We start from the raw sequence: 21,963 nt of genomic DNA, 5'->3' as shown, positions 1-21,963 counted from the left end.
CAATTTGCCCCCCCGCCCCTCCTGCCCGGCAACCGAACCCCCCGCCGACGTCCTCCCTTCCCCCGGAGCTTCTACCCGATTTTTTTTTCTGGTGAAAACCTCGGCCGTTCTCCCCGTCTCGGTCAACCGCAAGCACGAGTCGCCTGCTCTCGCCGGAGACGTCCTGTCGGTCCTACTAGACGCCGGAGTCCTGCTTCAGCTGGCCCTCGCTCCCTATCACGCGGAGCCCTAGCCTTCGCGCTTCCTTCAGTGCTAACGACCGCAGCCCCCTTTCGTCGGCTTCCACTCCCGCCGGCAAAGCCTCCTCTGCCGGCGAAGCCTCTGTCAGCAAACTTCCTGCCGCGGCCTCCTTTGCCAGCAGGACCTTGGGCAGAGCTTATCCCCTCTTACCCACTTTCTTTTTGTGACGCCGACGGATGTTCTAGCACACCATCTACCGAAGCATCTCGTTGGCCCTCATTCCTTTGTGGTTGGAAACCTCGCAGCGTGAAAAAGTGTGGACTTCCTTTCTCTTTTCGAGGAGAGCTTCATCCTGGACTTCACCGAACGACGAACAACCAACGCTACGGTATAGCCTCCTCTGACCCTCGGTCTTTTCCTTCTCAGCTAGCCTTTGGGTTTAGTCTTGCTAGGCGTGTAGGTTCGATCACCCACACGGGCTGCATGCGCTGGCCGGCATTAGCAGGTGTGGCCGCCTTTAGGATAGGGTTTTCTATGCGTGGCCGAGCACCCTGTAAAATCGAACGAACTCTTTGGGTCACTGCCTTGACGCCATGTCCACCATTTCGGGTCACTGACTCCACGCCACACCCACTCTTTCGGGTCACTGCCTCCACGACACACACCCTTTCGGGTCACTGCCTCCACGACACACCTAAAACTTTTGTCACGTGATTGTCTGCACTTGCATTTGCATGCGTGTATGGATGCGAACCATGCTTGGTATGTGAGTGATCCTGTGTCGGTCACGATGTCTTAATGATCATTGCTTGCCGGGTTGATTTCGGTGTGCAATGCGAGTTAAGTCAGCGAGATTATTATGACTGTGCTAAGGATTCAAGGGATCTAGCTCGTGTCACCATGCATGTTACGGGCTTGCATTTAATGACCCTTATTTTAAAATAAAAATTTATATTTTCTACTTATTATGCTACGCCGTAATTTCAAAATTATGCATATAACAGACTAGGCCATATATAAGGCCAAACCATTTCAAAGTTCATCTTTGGTGGCACTCTTTAGATCCTTTGGATCTTTAGGACGGAACCGCTACGACAACCCCGCCAAAGTCATACATATCCGAATACTAAACTTACCCAGCACTTAGATACTAGGTTGATATAATTTTTGTTAGATGGTGTGCTAGGCTAAAATTTAGGGTGCTATGTAGTATTTTTGAATGTCTTTGACTATTGTTGTGTTGACTTTCTCTTGTGCTAGCAACGCGTCCCCTTTTTCTTTTTGATGTGTCTGTGTGCTTGTTATGTATATTAAAATAATAGATCGTTCTTCTGCAGGGTGCTGTGCTTATATACACACTCATACATGTACTGCTATGAGAGAGCATGTAATGATTTTTAACCTTTTACTTGTATGTGCTCTTTAGCTCTCCCAATTATAGGACAACCTATTTTGTTTTGCATGACTTTCCTGCTAACGCTTGTTTTCATGCAGATTGAGTCTTTTATATTTTCTTTTCAAATATATTTGATACTTTTTAGGCTAACTCTGTATCTTAAATAAGGTACTGGCACAAGCTTCGAGGTGGACGACGCACCAAACCACGTGACTGGAACCAGGAATTGCAGCTCGTGCCCTGTTCCTTAAGTCCGAAGTTTCTATATTCTTGTTGGACTTAGGGCCGGGCATGTATATGTGGAGTCTGACTGCTTTTCCTGCTTTTCTGGGATATGTTACTGACCTAACGATGTTTTTACATCTTTTATATATTCTTTTGGAGTGCTTTATCTTTTACTGAGTGCTTGTATGCCTGAATTACTTTTATTGTTTATTTCTGTGCATTTGGGATTCCACAAAAAAATATAATCTAGGCTCATTAAAAACCTATAATTGTAAATTTCTTAATATAAAAAAATTCTAATAAAAGATTCAAGATAAATTAAAATTTAGGATTAAAAGTTTTTTAAATTTCAAAATTTGTTTTTACTTTTTTAGATGGCCTTCGGGACGGTTTTAAAACGTGTTGCATAACATGTATATCACCCAGACCATTCTAATAGTATTTTCATAATAATTAATGATCGCTCTAGAAAACTGTATCATACTTGCATGTCCCGAGGAGGAGCCCCCCGTGCTTCTCCAACCCGACTAGCCAACATACCTTTTTTCATTGGATTTTGTCTAGTGCGCGTAGTTCGTTAGAAGGCTCCCCGACCTAGACATTGACCTAGATGTTGTGTAAATCCTTTCGTTGGACTATTTCCAGATTTGTAGTTGAACCTCCCTTTTTTCTTTTTTGAGCCATCCTCGTCAATTTGGTGGATATAAGTGTCATTTTTTGGAGCTTCAGCCGATAGTCATAGGATAGAGTTTTTTTCCTTTGATCTTAGGGTTACTGAGGTCCCCGTGGACGACATAATTCATAGATTGCTGACCGGGGATCTCAGGACGTGTTGGGCTGACTACCTTCATGATCAGATAGACTTTGGGTCTTAGTAGCTTGGGATGACGGTTCTGTGATACCCTGACTTGGTTATCTCTACTTGTTAGGGATTACTTCTCCCCTCCTTTGAATACCCTTGTTGAGCTCTGTCTCTTCTTTTTGTCTTCGTTGGCATCACCTCAACGACCCGACACCGATGAGCTGTCACTCGTTTGAGATACAATGATTTGTTCTCTGCCTTATGACTTGGATGTGTTCTAACGTATCAGAATCCCCCCCCTAAAAAAACACTATTAATTAGAACATTGAAAGATAAACAACTATAATCACCCCAATCTATCTAAATTTATTACAAATAATTAATGAAATGTACCAAATCCTTCTTGTCGAAACGTAGCAAGAAAAAACCTTGCACTTACTCTTATATTCGATTCCTCTTCCTCTTTTGCTAGATTGTGCATTTTCTTCGATTTGAATCCAAGAAGAGTGCTAAGAGGTTTCATCTTTGTCCACCTTTCTTATTCTTCCCGTTGCCCTCTCTTGTCACTGGAGTCGTAGTGAAAGAGCCAGAATAAGCTCTTTTGAAATCAGTAAGCTGCACATCTCCCAGTGCCCCTCTACCCCCGAACACTTTTAATTAGAACGTTGAATGATAAACAACTATAATCACCCCCATCTATCTAAATTTATTACAACTAATTAGTAAAATGTACTGAATCCTTCTTGTTGAAGCGAAACAAGACAAAACCTCGCACTTACTCTTATATTTGATTTTACTTCCTCTTTTGCTAGATTGTGCATTTTCTTCGATTTGACTCCAAGAAGAGTGCTGAGAGGTTTCATCTTCGTCCACCTTTCTTATTCTTCCCGTTGCCCTGTCTTGTAGCTGGAGTCGTAGTGAAAGAGCTAGGATAAGCTCTACTATTAATTAGAACGTTGAAAGATAAACAACTATAATCGCCCCCATCTATCTAAATTTATTACAACTAATTTGTAAAATGTACGAAATCCTTCTTGTCGAAGCGAAGCAAGACAAAATCTTGCACTTACTCTTATATTCGATTCCTCTTCCTCTTTTGCTAGATTGTGCATTTTCTTCGATTCGACTCCAAGAAGAGTGCTGAGAGGTTTCATCTTCGTCCACCTTTCTTATTCTTCCGGTTGCCCTCTCTTGTCGCTAGAGTTGTAGTGAAAGAGCTAGGATAAGCTCTTTTGAAATCCGTAAGCAGCTCCTCTCCTAGTGCCCCCCACCCCAACCCCAAATGAAAATCTTGGTCTTTGCTCTAAAGTTTAGGTGGTTTAGGGATTTGTGGACAAGAGATGCATGAGAGTTCATTTTTATGTAGGTTCTTCGGTTATGGTTGCATGTGTTGGTTCTTTCTGTTTGACTACGAGAAGGATTCAATAAATCTTCCAAATTTAACTGTAATAAATTTAGATAAAAATAAAATTTCTTCTCCATGGCTTTCCCTCCTCTCAGAATCCAAAAGAAATATTAGAATCTCTAGAAACCCATAAATCAGATGCAGGTATCATGCTGATTAGACGGAAGAGCATGCCGGTTGCGATGCCGGTGAACTTGGCTTACCATGATGACATTTGTAGCCGAAAGACCTATAACAGAAGAGATTTTGAGGAATTGGCTTGTGTGAGTCTATTTCAGATATTCCTATATTCTTAACAACGGAACGTTGGGCGGCAAGTGCATCACCGTAGGGATCTAACATCGTGAAATGGCGAAAAAATTCTTTTAAGGTCGACGCACCTTGTGGATGAGTGAATATTGTTGACTTGATTCTCAAACGAAAGGAATTTCTTCTCCGTTTAGGAATTTCATGAAGAGAACGAGGATGAAATTTCATACGTTTGTAAATGGTGTAATAGGAATTTCATAAAGAGAAGAATTTTATCGGTGTTCTCTGCAACTAAATGAAGCTTTGTCTTGTTCTCAAACAAAGCCTAAGAAACGCACCAATCCAGAAACTTCAGAAGCTAACCACTGAAGTCATAGAGGGTGCGCCCTTGACGCTTGAGGGCATAAACAACATCCAGGGCTGTGATGGTCTTCTGACAAGCATGCTCGGTGTAGTTCACAACATCATGGACTACCTTCTCAAGGAAGATCTTGAGCATTCCTCGCGTCCCCTCATAGATCAGACCACTGATGCGCTTGACGCCTTCGCGGCGAGTGATGCAAGGGATTGCTGGCTTGATGATGCCCTGAATATTGTCTTGGAGAACTTTGTGGCGGCTCTTTGCTCCGCCCTTTCCCAAGCTCTTATCGCCCTTGCCTCGACCCTTTTTAATGTCATTATAAAATAGTAAAATACGGGCAACTGCAATCCATTGTTTTGTAGGTAACATGAAACTTCAATGAAGTTTTGGTTGAATTGTAGATTTTCTTGAATCTATTTATTTTAGAACATTTTAGTTCAAATGCTTTTATGAGAAAAGTAAGGCATTTTAACCATACAAAATTTCTAGGAAAATCTAACCAAATTATCACGGTTATTATTTTCGCATATATTTGAACAAGTGTGAAGTGCCATTTGAGTTATTCGAGGGAGAGGAAATGAGAAACTGAAGAAGTGAGGAGTCGGGCAGTTAAAGGAGGGAGAGGAATCAAACAACTAGGAAGCCGAAGAGGGGGTTATTCGAGGGAGAGGAAATGAGAAACTGAAGAAGTTTCAAAGGAGGGAGAGGAATCAAATAACTAGAAAGCCGAAGAGGGGAAGGTGAAACGAGAAGGTCGGGAAGCTGAATGAATACTTTCGTGTATAAATCCACATGTAGGGGGGACGGTAGAGGCGAGTTATTTACTTGAGAGTCGAGTAAACATCGTCCAAGGAAGTGGAGGAGGGCCCTTGGGATCATGCGGGTTTCTGCGGTAGGTGAAGCTAAAGCAAAGAAAAGGATGGAGACAGAGGGCTTCAATCGAGCCCTAGTAAAGAAGCGACACCGCAGTTGAGCAAAGGAGGAGGCGAGTGCGGGAAAAGATTCTTCGCGCATAGTGATACTCGATCTTGTGCGATCAAGCCGAAGAAGAAGAAAGGGAAGGACAGAGCATGCAAGAACCTAGTCGGGCCGAGCCTTTGGGATTAAGTATATACTAAATGAATTAAGTATATTATAAATTATTAACAATGGGGTTTAACAAAATTATGATTCAACCTAGAGAAGTTTCACTTTGATTATAGAAAGGGTGGTGACAGTAAAGAAAAAAAAGTATTTTGTTAAATTAATAAAATTATTATAAGTATTAATTTCGATGGTTAAACTTAAAATTCAATTATTGAAATCTTAATTAAATAATATAATGAAATTTGCTAATTGATAATTAAATTAATAATAATAGTAGTAATAAAATTTAGTAACTTCGGTATTTTATATATTATAGGTGGTAATTTGGATGTGGTGACAAACACTAAAAGCAAAGAGAATCATCAATGATTAAGGTCAGTACTTGTACTTCAAATCAATGATAATATTTTACTTATTCTCGATTTTTATGCATTAGTAAAAAATGATATTTGCCGAAATTTTATTATGATTTATTTATTGGTCACATTGTTAGGAATACTTTAGTTAATATCATGCATGTTATATATAATATATTGAATTGAATGCCACAAACACATGAATGATATATTTACTGATAATGATGAAATCACCTATTCATGGTACTAGTAGAGGAATACTAAGGTACCCTTGCACATATGTGAAAAAAGGATATGATGTTGATATGTCTTAGTTGACACAATTTCAAAAAAAAAAGGAGGTAAAGTTAAATATACAACTTTAAATTAATTTAATTAGTGACTATTTCATCTATTAAATAATAATTGAATATAGTAAATTTAATTCACACCGTTCGACTGGTTAATTCCAAACATTGGTCCGAATCACGACAAAAGTAGTATCAAAGAATAAGGTGTAAGATTAATTAATGAAATTTTGATGAAAGAGCAAATATGATAAAAATATAAACATTAAAAATTTAAGTTAACTCAAAAAAAAATTTATATCCATTCAAACATAGTCATTCATACACTTGAAATTATAGTAGAAGATAATTTGATAGGAAACAAAGTGCAACCCACTATAATTGTGAACATAAATTTCCTCAACCAAATGATGACGACAATGACTCAGATGATTCATGAGTCGAGATCGCAACCTATCAGAAGTGATTTAGTCACGGTGGATAAATATTTGAAGACATTTCAAGATCCGCATCCACCTCTGTTCAAGAGAATTGAAGCCCAATTGAAACAAAAAAGTTGTTAACGAGGATAGAGAAGATACTAGATATTGTGGTTTGTCCGGATGAAAGAAGAGTACCGCTGGTATCTTTAGATATCGCTGAATATTAATCTTAAAAGAAATCTATAACACTTTTTTTCTGCAGTAGCGATCAAATGTGACATTGGTCCTTTAAGGATCATTGAATATTCGATACTATTAGAACGAGCTAGAAGAGTGGGGATCGATTATCAACTTACTCAGAAGCGTAAGGAGATGCATAAGAGCAAGACTGCAAAAGAACATGTAGATCACTCAAAAGGATCCATTGAGAAGTCTAAGAATAATTCAGGTGGAGCTAGCAGAGATACACCTCGGGATACTGTAGTCACTTGTGCCAAATGCGGAAGACAACATAAAGGTGAATGCTTGATGGACTCTAACAATTGCTATTGATGCCGTCAAATTGGTCATATAACAAGATATTGGTCATATAGCAAGATATTGCTCAACTCCTACATAAGAGCACTTAAGTTCATAAATCAGATGGAGCTCTGCAGAGATACACCTCGGGATACTGTAGTCACTTGTGTCAAATGCCGTCAAACTGGTCATATAACAAGATATTGGTCATAGCAAGATATTGCTCAACTCCTGCATAAGAGCACTTCAGATCATAAATCAGATGGAGCTCCTTCATAGAGGAATGCAAGCGGAGAGAAAAAGATCGAGTTTGCAGCTTCAACTCCTACACAAGGTCAACCAAGACAACCGGTTCGATCTCGAGTATATTCCCTAACTCATAGTAAGTCTGAAAAACTTACTGTCGCGAATGGTGATGAAATCTCTGATGAGTTTGGTGTTTTTTTATAAATAAGGATATTTTCTTGACATAGTTTTTTGCTTCAGTAAATAGTTGAGTCGCCTTGTATCTAGTCTTTACCTTATAATGATTACTTTTCATATTAATAAATGACCCCTAATTTCTTGGATAGCTAATATTGACCTACTTAATAAGATGTGATTTATGGTATGTGTTTTTTAAATTTTAAGTATGAAATTTTTGTAAGTGGGGAAGGTTGTGAAGCCCCATTTCAATTAATCGAGGAAGAGGAAACGAGAAACTGAAGGAGAAGTGAGGAGTCGGGCAGTTAAAGGGGGATGAGGAATCAAACAGCCAGGAAGCCGAGGAGGCGTAGGTGAAGCGAGAGGGTCGGGAAGTTGAATGGATACTTTCGTGTATAAATCCATGCTGGGACGGTAGGGCCGAGCTACTTACCTGAGGGTCGGGCAATTAGCGCCGAGGGAAGCAAAGGAGGTCACTTGGGGTTTTGCGGGCTTCAATAGCTCTGGTGAGTGCAACTAGGGCAAGGAGAAGAGCGTAGACAGAGGGCTTTAACCGAGCCCTAAGAAAGAAGGCGACGCCGCAATTGAGCGAAAGAGGAGGCGAGTGCGGGAGAAGATTCTTCATGCACTGTGACATTCGATCTTGTGCGATTGAGCCGAAGAAGAATAAAAGGAAGGGGCGGAGCGTGCGGGAGCCAGATCGGGCCGAGTCTTTGGGAGAGAGAAAGGTTTTGATTAAATGAATTAGTATGTTATAAATTATTAATAATGGGGTTTAATGAAGTTGGGATTCAACCTAGAGATGTTTCGCTTTGATTCGCGAAAAGGTAATGACAGTGAAGTAAAAAAGGTATTTTGTTAAATTAATAAAATTATTATGAGTATTAATTTCAATGATTAAACCTAAAGTTCAAGAATTGAAACCTTAATTAAATAATATATAAAATTTGTTAATTGATAATTAAATTAATAATAATAATAATAATAATAATAATAATAATAATAATAAAGTTTAGAAATTTGAATATTTTATATATTTTAGGTGGTAACTTGGAAGTGTTGATAAACACTAAAAGCAAAGAAAATCATTCGTGATTAAGGTGAATATTCATACTTTTAATCTATGCTAATATTTTGGTTCTTTTTTATTTATATGCAATAATAAATAATGATATTTGCACAAATTTTATTTTGATTTATATATTTTTTATTTTTGGGGACTTTGTTAGGAATGATTGTAGTTACTTAATATCATGTATGCTATATATAGTATGTTGAATTGAATGTGACAAACATATGAATGATGTATAGATGTTACAAACAACTAGTAACGAGGTAAAGTTAAATATAATGCTATAATTTAATTTGATTAGTGGTTTTTTCATCTGTTAAATGGTAACTGAATATATTAATTTAATTCATACCATCAGACCGCCCGTCTTGATTAATTCTAAGCCCCGAGTCGGGTCATGACAACTAGGCATGTTGTCTTCTTTTTTTTTGAGATTGATGCTCTATGAAGGTTTACACCACTTTTTTTCATTAACTTAGTAGTCTTTGTTTTTACTAGCTTAAAGTTCTGTTACACCATTTACAAAAAGAAAATAACCGATATTTCTTTCAACATTTAGTTTGTTTGTGATTACTTGCAGCCACTCATCTGTTGAAAATTTTGTCCTTCGTATTTTTATTGAAGTTAAATTTCTATATTTTTCTGCCTCTTAGTTGGAGATTGAAGCCTTCTATACTGCCTTCCCTACCAGCATACTTGAAAAAATCTCAGCAACACTTTTAGAGTAACAAAGGCATCGAGCAAGCAACATGAGGAGAAGGCCTGGAATTGCTGGTTTACAGACAGCTGCTGCTGCTCGTGTATAGTCCGATCCGATCTCCCATCATGAATTTTATTTGACCTTTATTTGTTCTGCCTGACATTTGAATGATTCAATTTTTCAGGATCAATACAGGCTGCTTGGAGAAAATGTTGCTAAGGTCAGAGCAGATCTCATGAAAGAGCAGCTTGCAACGTTTAGATCCCAATTGGAAGAGTTTGCTCAGAAGCACAAGGTAATCAATATGTTTGGATTTGTTCTTTCTGTTGAATAAAACATTATATTTCAGTGTTTTGGTGTGTTAGTATGAGTTAATATTATAAATTAAATGTTTTAAAGTAAAAATCATACATTATGAGAGGAATTTATTATTCTTATTTGAAGTTTCATTGATCCTTATTGTGGAATTGTTTTGTTGTACTTCTTGTTTAATAAGATCTTTGTGGTTGGTTTAGAGCTCTAATTTTATGACTCATAGATTAATAGTTGTCAAAAATAAAAAAAATTTATTGTTAAATGTAATGATGCGGTGTAAATTAATTAGTTTTGGACCAAAAAATACCATATTTTCACAAGCCAATCAAAAAGGGTTGAATCATGCTACAACGGAGTTGAACTGAACTAATTTTCAACCCTTTTTAAATCATATGTAATTATTATATTCCTCGTAATACATCTAGTTAGCCAAATATATATGCTACTTATTTTTATGGAGAAATATGTCCAAAACTTCATTTTGAATTGAAACACAGCTGATATATAAATTATAAATCATAATTGTCGGCTTAAGAATAATGTGAATTTTTGGACAGCAAAGCTGCTCGAATGCCAACCTTTCTAACACATTCTCTTTCAATGATCTTAGTGCTTCCGTCATTGATCTACATGAAAGTCTTATTGTGATGGTCTTTATGTTCCAGAAATCTTTTGTTCAACCTCAGTAATGTTATATTTTTAGATCTTCAAGTTCGAATGCATTTATCCATGACAAAATAGGTTATAATAGGGATGGGATTAAATGAGATTATTAAGGAAAAAAGAAAAAGAATAATGTATCAATTTTTAATTGGAATTTTGAACCTGATTCTAACTTTGTTTTTGCACTACAACCCAGATCCTGTACTACATCGGGCATAATATGAATTATTACAATCTTATTCAAATAAAGTTTGAATCCTTTTGTATTGTGCTCATCACCTTATATAGTATTGATTCATTTGATTTGGTTTACTTTATATACACCACTTTAATCATACTTGCAGAGATATATTACATTGCCTGGGTCACATATGAAGCTTTTGTAATGTGATGGATAAAGTTGTTAGAAAATTTGATGCTTGTGATCTTTTTAATAGAGCAAAGGGAATTGTAATTTTAACAAATAGCAGTGTACAAATCCAGTGTTCCACAACTTTTAAGAAGTTAGGTTGGAGAAAAGTTTTAACAAGATTAGATTTTGACATTTTATTGTGATATAAATAGTTATCCTAAGTACTAGAGTGGAATATTGAAATTTGAATGAGAAGCTGTTAGCTTCATCAATATTAATTTATTAGAGCACTTAGCCAAGACATAGGAGGAGAAATGTAGTTCTGCCATGTTATAGCTGTTATGATTGTAATTTGTTTTATCAAACTTATTATTGTGATTGCACATTGTTATGTGAAAGTTATAATTTATTTTATTATAACCATTTTTATACAAGTTTTGAATATGGTTCAGATAGAGTTTGAACAATGTTGAAATGTAATTCAAGCATTGCTCAAATGATATTTCAATTTTGGTTTGAATTCGGTTTGAATATTATTAAAATTTTGCTTGAACATGGCTCAATTAAGAACCTCATGCTGTAAGTAGGTTTTAAAAGAATTTGAATTTTTTGTAGCTATACAAAGAGATTGATACTATTTAAAAATTTAAATATAAATTTAAAAAATCACTAATAAAACACAGAATTTGAATTAATAATACTTAAAATATATTAAATATAATAAGTCAAAAATAATATATCAACACTATATTACTCCATAACAGTAATTATTTGACTGATCACTCAAATGCTAATCTTGTAAATCAATTACAATTGCATTTAACTGTGCCACAACTATGATAAAACATTAATTTGTATATGAAGTTGGTGTTTGTGAGCCCCATCAAATGAACAATAGGTTAATATTCTTTTTTTTTTGTTATATATGCTTGAATTCATTCATACTCTTCCAACGTTTGTATTCCTAGATATAAAATGAGAAAAGAAGAAATGAAAATCCTTGGTTTGAAATTGAACTTTGATCAAATCATATTCAAATGAGGTTTGAACTGGTCCTTTATCCCTTTTGAATTAATTAAGTCATATTATTAATTAATTTTCTCCTCTATTTTAGTATCTCTATCATTGCCTTATGGTAGTCTTGTATAAATTTCAACCCTCTACATGATTATGTTTATGCCTATAGGAATTCGAAAGCGCAAAGGGGTTGGTTCATATCAAGTTAAAATGAGGTTTGAACTTCATTCCAATCCCGTTCCAAGCATTGTCTCATATATAATGGTATATCCTTAGGTTTGAAATAAATATTTGATCTTTATTCAAAAAAAGATTGAACATTGAGTATGGTGTTTGAACCTAGGATTCTCTCTCTACCTCCATATTATAACCATAGATCGAAGACTATTGGGGGTGTAACTGAGCTAGCTGACTTGTGAGCTAGTTCGGGCTCTGTTCGATGAGCGGTCCCCGAGTTGAGCTTGATGGGTTAACATGCCAAGCTCAAGCAATCCTCGACTTGACAAAAGCCGTCTCATTAAAAAAATAATAGTGTAAATTATACTCAAATATACATTAAAGTTCAAGATTTAATCTATAAATTTTTAAAAATATTTTAAAAAATATAGTTTTCATTTTATATCAAATAATTTCTTATTTTTTTATTTATTGCTCATTTTTGCATAGCTTAACTTGAGTTAATATCATTTCTTTATTTAATGATAAACAAGTTAGATCGTGAATTGGCTTGAATTAATATCATTTATTTATTGCTCATAGAATTAAGCTTGAGCTCAAGCTCAAACTCGATAATCAGGATCAAGCCGAGGTGCCTTGAGTTTGACTCGACTCATTTGCACCCTTAATGACTGCATTAAGACACAAGTAAAAATTTAAGCTTGAGCTCAAGCTCAAACTCGATAATCAGGCTCAAGCCGAGGTGCCTTGAGTTTGACTTGACTCATTTGCACCCTTAATGACTGCATCAAGACACAAGTAAAAAATATATACATTAATATCTGTTCGTTTGAAAAAACTTGTGGTTAAGCTTTAGAACAAAGTAATTACTTGAAATCAAGACAATGATGGTTCTTGGAAGGCCTAGATTGCTCTTGGAAGACAACGATGGTTCTTCAACAACTATTGTGTTCGAGTATTCATAATATCACTAAATCCTATACCTTATATTGCCATCATAAAGATAATTTTATTTAAAAGCAACTTTTAAACATATTTCTCTGAATAAATAAACATCAGAGTTGTTTAGTCAATTACGTGAATTAGAAGAGGCATATAAGATAATTTTTTTTATTATGGCCTATGATGCACGAACACTTCTAATTAAGGAATTTTTTCTCATCCTTATCAAAATAAAAAAAAAACCAAATATTATTTTAATTATCTTAGTTAAGTTAGGTTTCACAATTTATTTCTTTTAATTAAATTAATAAAAATAGTAGTAATAATAATAATAATAATAATAATAATAATAATAATAAATGTGGATTAGGTTATACCCAAGTAATGCTAAAAGTAAACTACATAATTAATCTTATTTTCTAGTTGATGTAGGATCAGTGATCGAACTGTAAAATTCGTAGAAGTATCCTGGTTGTCGCCTGTAAGCAACTGCTCTTTATTATGGGATAAAATACTATTTCTAGTTTGGGGTGTTTTCCGTGCTAATTCTATTAAATTCATAACTAATTGTAGGTTTGTCATTCATACCCTTTTAAATTCCATTCATATATTTGCAGTAGCTTCTATTTTTGTTTATGATAACATTAATGTGTAATTAACCATGTTTTATTATTGCTTAGCCTCGTGTTTAACTTTTAACCTTTCATGATTTTAATATTTATTATTTCTTTTAGATTTTTGATGTGACAAATCTTATTATTTCATAATTATTTATAAATACTAGTAGACATTTTGTAGTTATTATTCTCGTGTTTTTATGTTGTGCATGAAATATAACTAATATTATAATATGTTTTGTTAAGGCTAGCTAGACCATCAGATCCTCAGAGAAATTAGTGGGTTTTTATGGAGTTGGTGCCTACCTTTTCTTTATTTCATGGCGTCGTAAACTGACCTTTTCTTCAATGGCATTGACATCGAGCCGGTTTGGACTTGGCGGATTAGTTGTTGTATGTGTTTATGTTAGATTTTTGATCAGATTCAGGCAATTGTCACGGCAGTGGCATGGTTGGGGTTTTAGGTATAGGTAAGTGGAAGGATTGAAATGGAAATTTTTTTTTGCGGGGGGTGGGGGGTGATATTGAAAATGCTAGAAACCGTAGGATGGGCTAGAGTTGGGATTGCTCTGATACCAAATGATATCACAATTAACTCAAACCATAATAGAAAAAATAATTAATGTTATTTAAAACAAATATGTGGTTACAATCAAACACACTTGAATGAGAAATTACAACGAACATGAGGCAAACTCGCAGTAGGGTTTGATCCATAAGTGGTAGAGGTTAACCAGGTGGTCGGGGAGCAAGGTTGGTAGCTGAAATGGTTGTGGGTAGTTGGGTCAACAGTGGGGATTGGAAGGGTGGAGATAACAAAAACGAGTGGTCATATAGCAATGAATCGGTTGGAAAGGATGGTTTTGAGTTGCGGCAGCAAGGGAGGTAAACATTCGCATTGAAGGGAGTTACGACATGAGCAGCAGGCTGGGGTTAGAGAGACAACTGGCCAGTTTTCTCAAACAACAGTAAATGGTCAGGAATGGTTGTTTCCAGGTGGTGACAACAAGCGTGAATGACGAAGATAACGACGGGGAAGGTGTGAGGCTACAGGACAATCAAAGGAGGGCTAGCCTGGGGCAACGACAACGGGGAGGATTGCTGAACGACGAGGAATTGTAGGAAGAACAACAAAAAGACTGCTGTGGGGGCGGTTGCTGCGAGGAGGGCGTCGTAGCAAAGCGAGAGGGATGCAGGAAGGGATAAAGTTGATATTTACCAATTGGAGATCAAGATATAACTGAAGCATCATATAGAACTCTAGGATACAACCCTCGATGGGAAGAAGAAACTCTAACGTCGGTTCCGATACAAAACACATGAAGAACTTACCCTTAAACATCAGGATAGCAAATATATAGTAAGAGGATAACTAGAAGTGATCCCGTAGGATCGACTGACCCCACGACTACATAATTACCTGGATCAATTTGGTTCAGGCATGAATTTGCGCCCGCTTCAGTCACTAATAATCCCTCACGGGAGATATTCACTGTGGATCGTGATAGCGAGATTCAAAGAGTAGCGAGGGAGGAACACTTGAATCCCTTTCGCAGAGATGATTCTAGTAAAGAGAAAGGTAGGTCACGACGCTTCGGAATTCAATACCAGAGGAGGCTGAGGGATGTAGTGTCTTATGGAGGACAGTGTGATCTGAGAGTGAAGGAAGACCTACTAGATTTTGAGGGGAGGGTAAATTTAGATGACTTTATTGAGTGGCTGCATATAGTCAAGAGGATTTTTGATTACAAGGGATGCCAACTGATAGAAAATGAAGCTTGCTGTCGTAATATTAAAGAAGAGCGCCTCATTGTGGTGAGAGAATCTACAGAGAGAGACAAAGAGAAGGTCAAAGCAAAATCTTCACTTGGGGGAAGATGAAGAAAGAGATACAAACAAAGTACTTATACCGACATTATCACCATGACATGTTCTTGAGGCTACATTACTTGTGTCAGGGCGAGTTGTCAGCGGAGGAATTCATGACAGAATTCAAGTAGATTATACTGAAATGTGAATTGGTAGAGCTAGAGGAACACACTATACCCAGTTACTTGGGAGGCCTAAAACCCTTCATCGACAATGTGGTCCAGCTACACCTTATTGGTTATGTGGTGACGTTCGGAATTTGACACTGAAGGTGGAGAGATAGTAGAAGCAGAGCAGACACCCACGTCCATTCAGACAACCACACACAACTGGAGACATTAGTAGGAGTATGCTTAAGGGAGTTGAGAAGACTGGTCAGGAGAATGACAATGTCGATTAGATTGAGAATTTTGAGAAGAGTAGCACACCCAACACAATTCTAGCTAGGACATGCTTCAGGTTTCATGGATATGGGCACATCTCCTTTAGTTGCCCTTCGAGCAGAGTTGTTTTATTCGCTGAGCAGGGTGCACTAGAAGAGGTGAGTGAGGAGGAGGTAGCTGAATAGCAGGGTGAAGAGTACCTACTTTCATTTGATAAGGGTGAGATGCTTGTGGTTAAATAGGTCATTCGAACCAAGACCATGAGGGAGAAACACAACATCTTTCATACAATTGTATTGTGGAGGGAAAAATATGTAGCCTTATCATCGATGTAGGTAATGACAAAAATGTAGCGTCTGCATAGATTGTGGACGAGTTAAATCTCATTAGTTAGAGTGGTGTGATGTTGTGCCAATGTATAGCCTTATCATTAGTTATATTTCTTGATGTGGTTGAAGGAGAATATGGTTAGCATTGACAGGAGATGCCTCGTAGAGTTTTTTATTGAGAATTAGCCGCAGGATTAGGAGTGGTGTGATGTTGTGCCAATGGATGTCTATCACATCTTTTTGGGGAGACCGTGGACGTTTAATCGCAGGACTCAACATGATAGGTTCAATAATACCTATTCATTCATCAAAGATGGAAATCACACAGTTCTTCTATCTTATGCAGAGGCCGATGTTATAGGCGTTCGTAGAGAGACACAAATGGGATCAATTTTGCTGATTATAGAGGGTAGCAAGATAGAAGAGTAGATATCATAAACATGTCAACCACTACGGAGAAAGTTTCAGGATATTCTTATCAACAACTTACCGCCATGGCCGTCACCGTTAGGGGAGGTTCTGTTTGTTTTCACTTCAAGAGTAAGCTAACATCAAGCAACTTTTAGAAGATTCTGTAGATTACACTTGGTGTAAAATCCCACTACAGATCAATACGGTACTCACAAATGGTTGGACAGATATAGATGGTTACTCGTAATTGGGGAAACCTTCTTAGGTGTTGTGGGACAGTGCATACAATGGTGGGATCCAGGTGCTTCTTGGGACGCAGTTGAAGATCCTCCAATTCAGCAAAGTTATAGTAGCTCCACCACCTCAACGTCGTCTACTTGACACCATACTATGAGGAGTCAGGAGTTTTGACTGATGAGATCGAAGCTCCCACATGGCCTTGACCTCGGGACGTCCAGCACGATGCCCATTGGTGCGAAAAATTGCCGTGTCCCTCCCTGGACAAACTCGGTCTAGGCATAGGAGGCTGGTCAACCCTCTGACATGGGATTATTGCCTCCTTGTGAGAGGGGGCCCACTTTTAAATACTCTAGTTTTATTTATTTGCTTTTGACATGTTTAGTTTTCAATTTTTTCCTTATTTTTATGTTAGGATAGTGGTTAGCATCTCCTCTTCCCTTTTAGGGTTGTATCCAAGGGTTCGAGTGGCGCTCCAACTATATCTCGCTCTCGAGGTTGTGATTAGGCTTCCTCAACCCTTCCACTTTGTTCTCACATTGCTCTTAACCGCCTCGTCACCCCATCCCATTGTAGCCCCCACAAAACAACTATCTTGGTCGTCTATCTCTGCAGTTTTTCGCCTTCCCAGCCACTCTTCCCATCTTCTTATTGTTTCCTGCTGTTCCAACCCTCCAGGCAGTTTTTCGCCTTCCCAGCCACTCTTCCCATCTTATTGTTTCCTGCTGTTCCAACCCTCCACTTTGGCTATCGCTGCCTAGAACTTCCATCTACCCGCTGTTTTCTGTGCTTTCCAGTCTACCTACATACTTATTGCTGCCCAGGATAACAAGCACTTGCGGTTTCCCTACTGTCCATGCCCTTCTGCTCCACTTCTTTGCCTTGCATCTACCTTTTTAAGCCTCGAACAACCACCACCACCCTCTCTAAATCCGCCCTAGTCAAGTTTTGTGTGTCCTGTTTATTGCTATTTCCTATTTTCTTTTGTTTGGTTGTAATTATCTATTTGAATTCAAGAATAATAATGTTTTTCCATTGTTGTTTGGTTAAACTCGGTATTATTTTCATTCTCTTGCTATTGTTCCACCATCTCTCCATTAAATTTGCTTCCTAAAATTCTTCTAGGAGCTTCAAAATGATATCATTTGGTGGTAGAGCCCTAGAAGCCCAAATTTTTTAATGATTTGTCTTTCTTGCCTTAAATTCAAATTTAAAAAAGAAAATCCTCAGCATACCCAATTCATTCCTACCGAATTCCCAGCCCCAACCTCTAATTTTCAAAATCAAATACAACATTCCTACCTTCACAAAAATTCTTAGCCGACACCTACCATCAAAACCTAAGCCCTCAGCAAACCTTGATTTGGAATCTTATGTCCGCCGAAAACTTGATCGGGTGAAGAAGATGCCAAGCCGCTATGGATAACCCTCAACAAGGTGTCTAGGAACTTATTATAGAGGATATACAACAAAAAATCCTTTATCTGCAATAGAGACTTGATAACTTTGAGATGAGATAATCCGGTGAGATTACCCATGACCATAACCGTGACTCGTCTGACTGAGGGCATGAAGTAAATCCCTTCAGTCATGAAATTTCAAGTGACAAACAATTGATCTTGCGTTGATTTGACTTGGAATAAAGAAGCTAGGATGTTTGAGTGAAGATTGGCTTGCCAGATTTTAATGGTCACATGAATTCAGACGAATTTATCGAGTAAATCAAGGCAATGAAATGAGTTTTGAATATAAGGATGTTCCACTTGAAAGAAGAGTAAAACATGTCGTCGTCAAGTTAAAGAAGAGTGCGTCTTTGTGATTGAAAAATTTGAAGCGCCTATGCCAATATTAGGAAAAAAATAAAATCATTAGCTGTTCTAAGATGAACGAGAGTTGCAATGCAAATACCTTCAAATATTTTATGGGCAGGATATGTTCTTGTGATTTCATCACTTACGACAGAAAAATCTCTCACTGGAGGAGAATACGATTGAGTTCGAGCAACTTATGTTGAAATGTAAGCTAGTAGAGCTTGAGGAGAATATCGTAGCTCGATATCTGGGAGAATTAAGATCGTCTATTGGTAATGTGGTACAGTTTCAACGCTATTGGACATTACAAGATGTTCAAATTCTAGCCCTGAAGGTGGAGAGACAACGCATTAATATCAGGTCCATACCACTGTTCAGACAGATTTCAACTCCATGATCATACAACAAGACTACACCTAGTGGAGCATTCAAGCCAACCTCGTCATAGGAGAAATTTGTTATCTTGCTTAGGAGAAGGTAGTGAACCTCCTCACTATGGTGTATTTGTATCTTGCTTAGGAGAAGATAGTGAACCTCCTCACTGCCCGTACCAGTTATTTTGCTGTTTCAGCAGGGAAAACTGCCGAACAACACCTATTCCCCTCCAATATTGTCGATCATTCTTGTTTTCATTACCTTATTTTTCTTCTAGCAGCTCCTCCTTAAATCTGCTTCATAAATACCTTCTAGGAGCAGCAAACGGTACCAAGGTATGCAATTGATATCTGTTGCTATGTAATTGGTATCTGTTGAAAAAGATGTATAAAACATGTTAGCATGCACTAGTGATTGTGTATTTTAAATAATTGCAAGTCATTTTTAACTTAATGTCATGAAGGAAACTAAATTTTTGGTATTCTCATATAAGAGCTTATAAACATTTCTTTCTCGAACTAGAGTTTTTTCTCACTGGAATGTCATGAAGGAAACTAAATTTTTGGTATTCTCATCTAAGAGCTTATAAACATTTCTTTCTCAAATTAGAGTTTTTTCTCACTGGAACTTTCTCACTGGAACTGTTTTGAATTTTGATGCCATTCTAAATTCTGAAATTTTGAAGTTGCCATCAAAGAAACACTGGAAACAATGCAGGGTAGACTGGATTATATTAATTTGCATTTAAGTTGACTTTTTTTTTCCGAGATTTGTTCATTTAGATCTTTGTTTGCGCCTTCTGTTAATTTTTTCTTATTATGTCCGGTAAGTGTTTTATTATGTCTTAAGTTTTTCAAGAGCTCTCTTAACCTGTTATTACTAATTTTTTTTTGTGTTTTTTCCGTTGTTTGTTATCATTTGCAGAATGACATTCGTAAAAATCCTACTTTTAGATCGCAGTTCCATGAGATGTGTGCTAAAATTGGAGTCGATCCCCTTGCCTCCAACAAGGGATTTTGGGCAGAGTTACTTGGAATCGGTGACTTTTATTATGAACTTGGTATTATTATTTTCTGACTGGCTCTTGATCGTTTTGCAACTTTCTGTTTGCTTGACTAACTTGTCGTAATCCATCTTTCATAGAGATATTATCTAATTAATTTTTTTTATGCTATATGTCTGTATCTTTATCTATATGTATGTTCATTACAACAACAACAATAACAACAAAGCCTTAATCCCACTTCTATACATATGCTCATTATGAGAAGTATTTTTTTTTCTTGAGCCATCCTGCCTTTTTCTCATTGGTTGTCTTTGTTTATGGTAATCATGATTTCGTTTAGTGCATGTGTTTATTTTAAGGATGTCTTGTCTATGTTTTTGTTAATCTTCCTGAACTATACCATTGAAGTACAAATCTCTACAAAATTTGATTCTTACTGTTTTTTGTTTTTAACATTTTAAAATTTTTTTATTATTTTATTTTATTTTATTTGCTATATTCTTCCTGTTTAACACTGCCGTTGCCGGTCCCAAGTCCGGATGTAAAAGTGGAGGACAGCCAGCATAAAACTTGTCGAAAAAAATCATGACATGAATCCTTTTGATCATTGTGTAAGTGCTAGGGCATCCTCTGGAAGTGACACGCTGTATAGCCTGAATACAGTAAAAAGTATGCAAGGGCCGCTACACCGGCGCCCGAGTGTAGTATTAAATAAGCAAAGGTTCCCACATTACGGGCGAATGCGGGTAAAAAAATTAGTTTATGAAACTAACGGAACTAATATTAGGATATGATCTTGGAATATAGGTACTCTCAATGGTAAATTAATGGAATAAATTAATGGAATTATTTCATAGAAAAATTAATATCTTATGTATTCAAGTAACTAAATAGGTTGGAGAACATGCTAAGGAGATTGATAATTTAGGTTTTAAACTTTTGTATTCTGGTAAGAGTCGTACTAGAAATGTTGTAGGTGTAATTATAGATAAGAGTTTGAAAGATTATGTTGTAAAAATTAATAGATTTGGAGATAGAATTATAACCCTTAAGATTATCATTGATACTAAGATTTTTAATATTATAAGTCCTCATGCTCTTCAAGTAGGTTTAGATATAGGGTCCTAAGATAATTTTGGAATGACTTAGAAGACTTAATACAAATGGTACCTCTTGAAGAAAGAATTTTTATTGGAGGAGATTTAAATGGACATGTCGATAGAGTGGTAGAAGACTTCATGAATACTCATGGTGGCTAGAAGAAGAGATCGTCACGATTGTAAAGATTGTAAGGTCATTTCAAGTGAAAATTTAAGTACCCAACATCGTTTATTAGTTCTAGATTTTAAAATTAAGAGTTGTAAAATAAAGAATACTATGATTCATCATCGTAGAATTATATGAAGAAACTTAAAAAACACAATAAAAATTATTTTTATTAATAGAATTCAAGATTTCAAAATTTAGGATATTCATGAAGAAGCAAATGTTATGTGGGATAAAGTAATAAACACTATTAAACAAGTAGCAAAAGATGTGCTTCAAGAATCAAAAGAAAAAATTTTTATAGATAAAAGTAGTTGGTGGTGAAATAATAATGTGCAAGAAAAGATAAAATATAAAAAGTTATGTTATAAAAATTGGTTTAAATGTAAAAACTTAGAGAACTGGGAAAAAAATCAAACGGCCCGCAGCGAGTCTAAAAGAACAATCTGTGACGCTAAAAATTCTGCTTTTAATGATCTTTATAATAAATTAGATACTAAAGAGAGTGAAAAAATATATGTATAAACTAGTCAAATAAAGAGAAAAGAAAAGTGAAGATTTAACTCAAGTAAAGTGTATTAAAGATGAAAATCAAAAAGTACTTTTCTTAGAAAAAGATATTCAACATAGGTGGGTGAGTTACTTTTGATAAACTTTTTAATGAAGTTTCTGAAAATACGATCGACCTTAGTGATCTTAATATCGTGAAT

General features: G+C 36.5%; 1 protein-coding gene across 2 annotated transcripts in view; it reads left to right on the top strand.

The window, feature by feature from the left end:
* Window positions 1-31: 31 nt before the first annotated feature.
* Window positions 32-21,963, top strand: part of LOC110032298 (vacuolar protein sorting-associated protein 22 homolog 1) — a gene marked incomplete at its 3' end in the record, with an annotated part of 35,987 nt that continues 14,055 nt past the window's right edge. The window contains 4 exon segments of one of the 2 annotated variants that reach the window (XM_020735879.1): window positions 32-568; window positions 9,475-9,583; window positions 9,668-9,778; window positions 19,906-20,041. In XM_020735879.1, coding sequence (XP_020591538.1) covers window positions 9,533-9,583; window positions 9,668-9,778; window positions 19,906-20,041 — 298 coding nt within the window. 2 annotated transcript variants of the gene reach the window in all.

Source organism: Phalaenopsis equestris, unplaced genomic scaffold (assembly GCF_001263595.1).
Source record: "Phalaenopsis equestris unplaced genomic scaffold, ASM126359v1 Scaffold000911, whole genome shotgun sequence".
NCBI classification, from domain to species: domain Eukaryota; kingdom Viridiplantae; phylum Streptophyta; class Magnoliopsida; order Asparagales; family Orchidaceae; genus Phalaenopsis; species Phalaenopsis equestris.
This window is presented reverse-complemented; position numbering and strand designations above follow the sequence as displayed.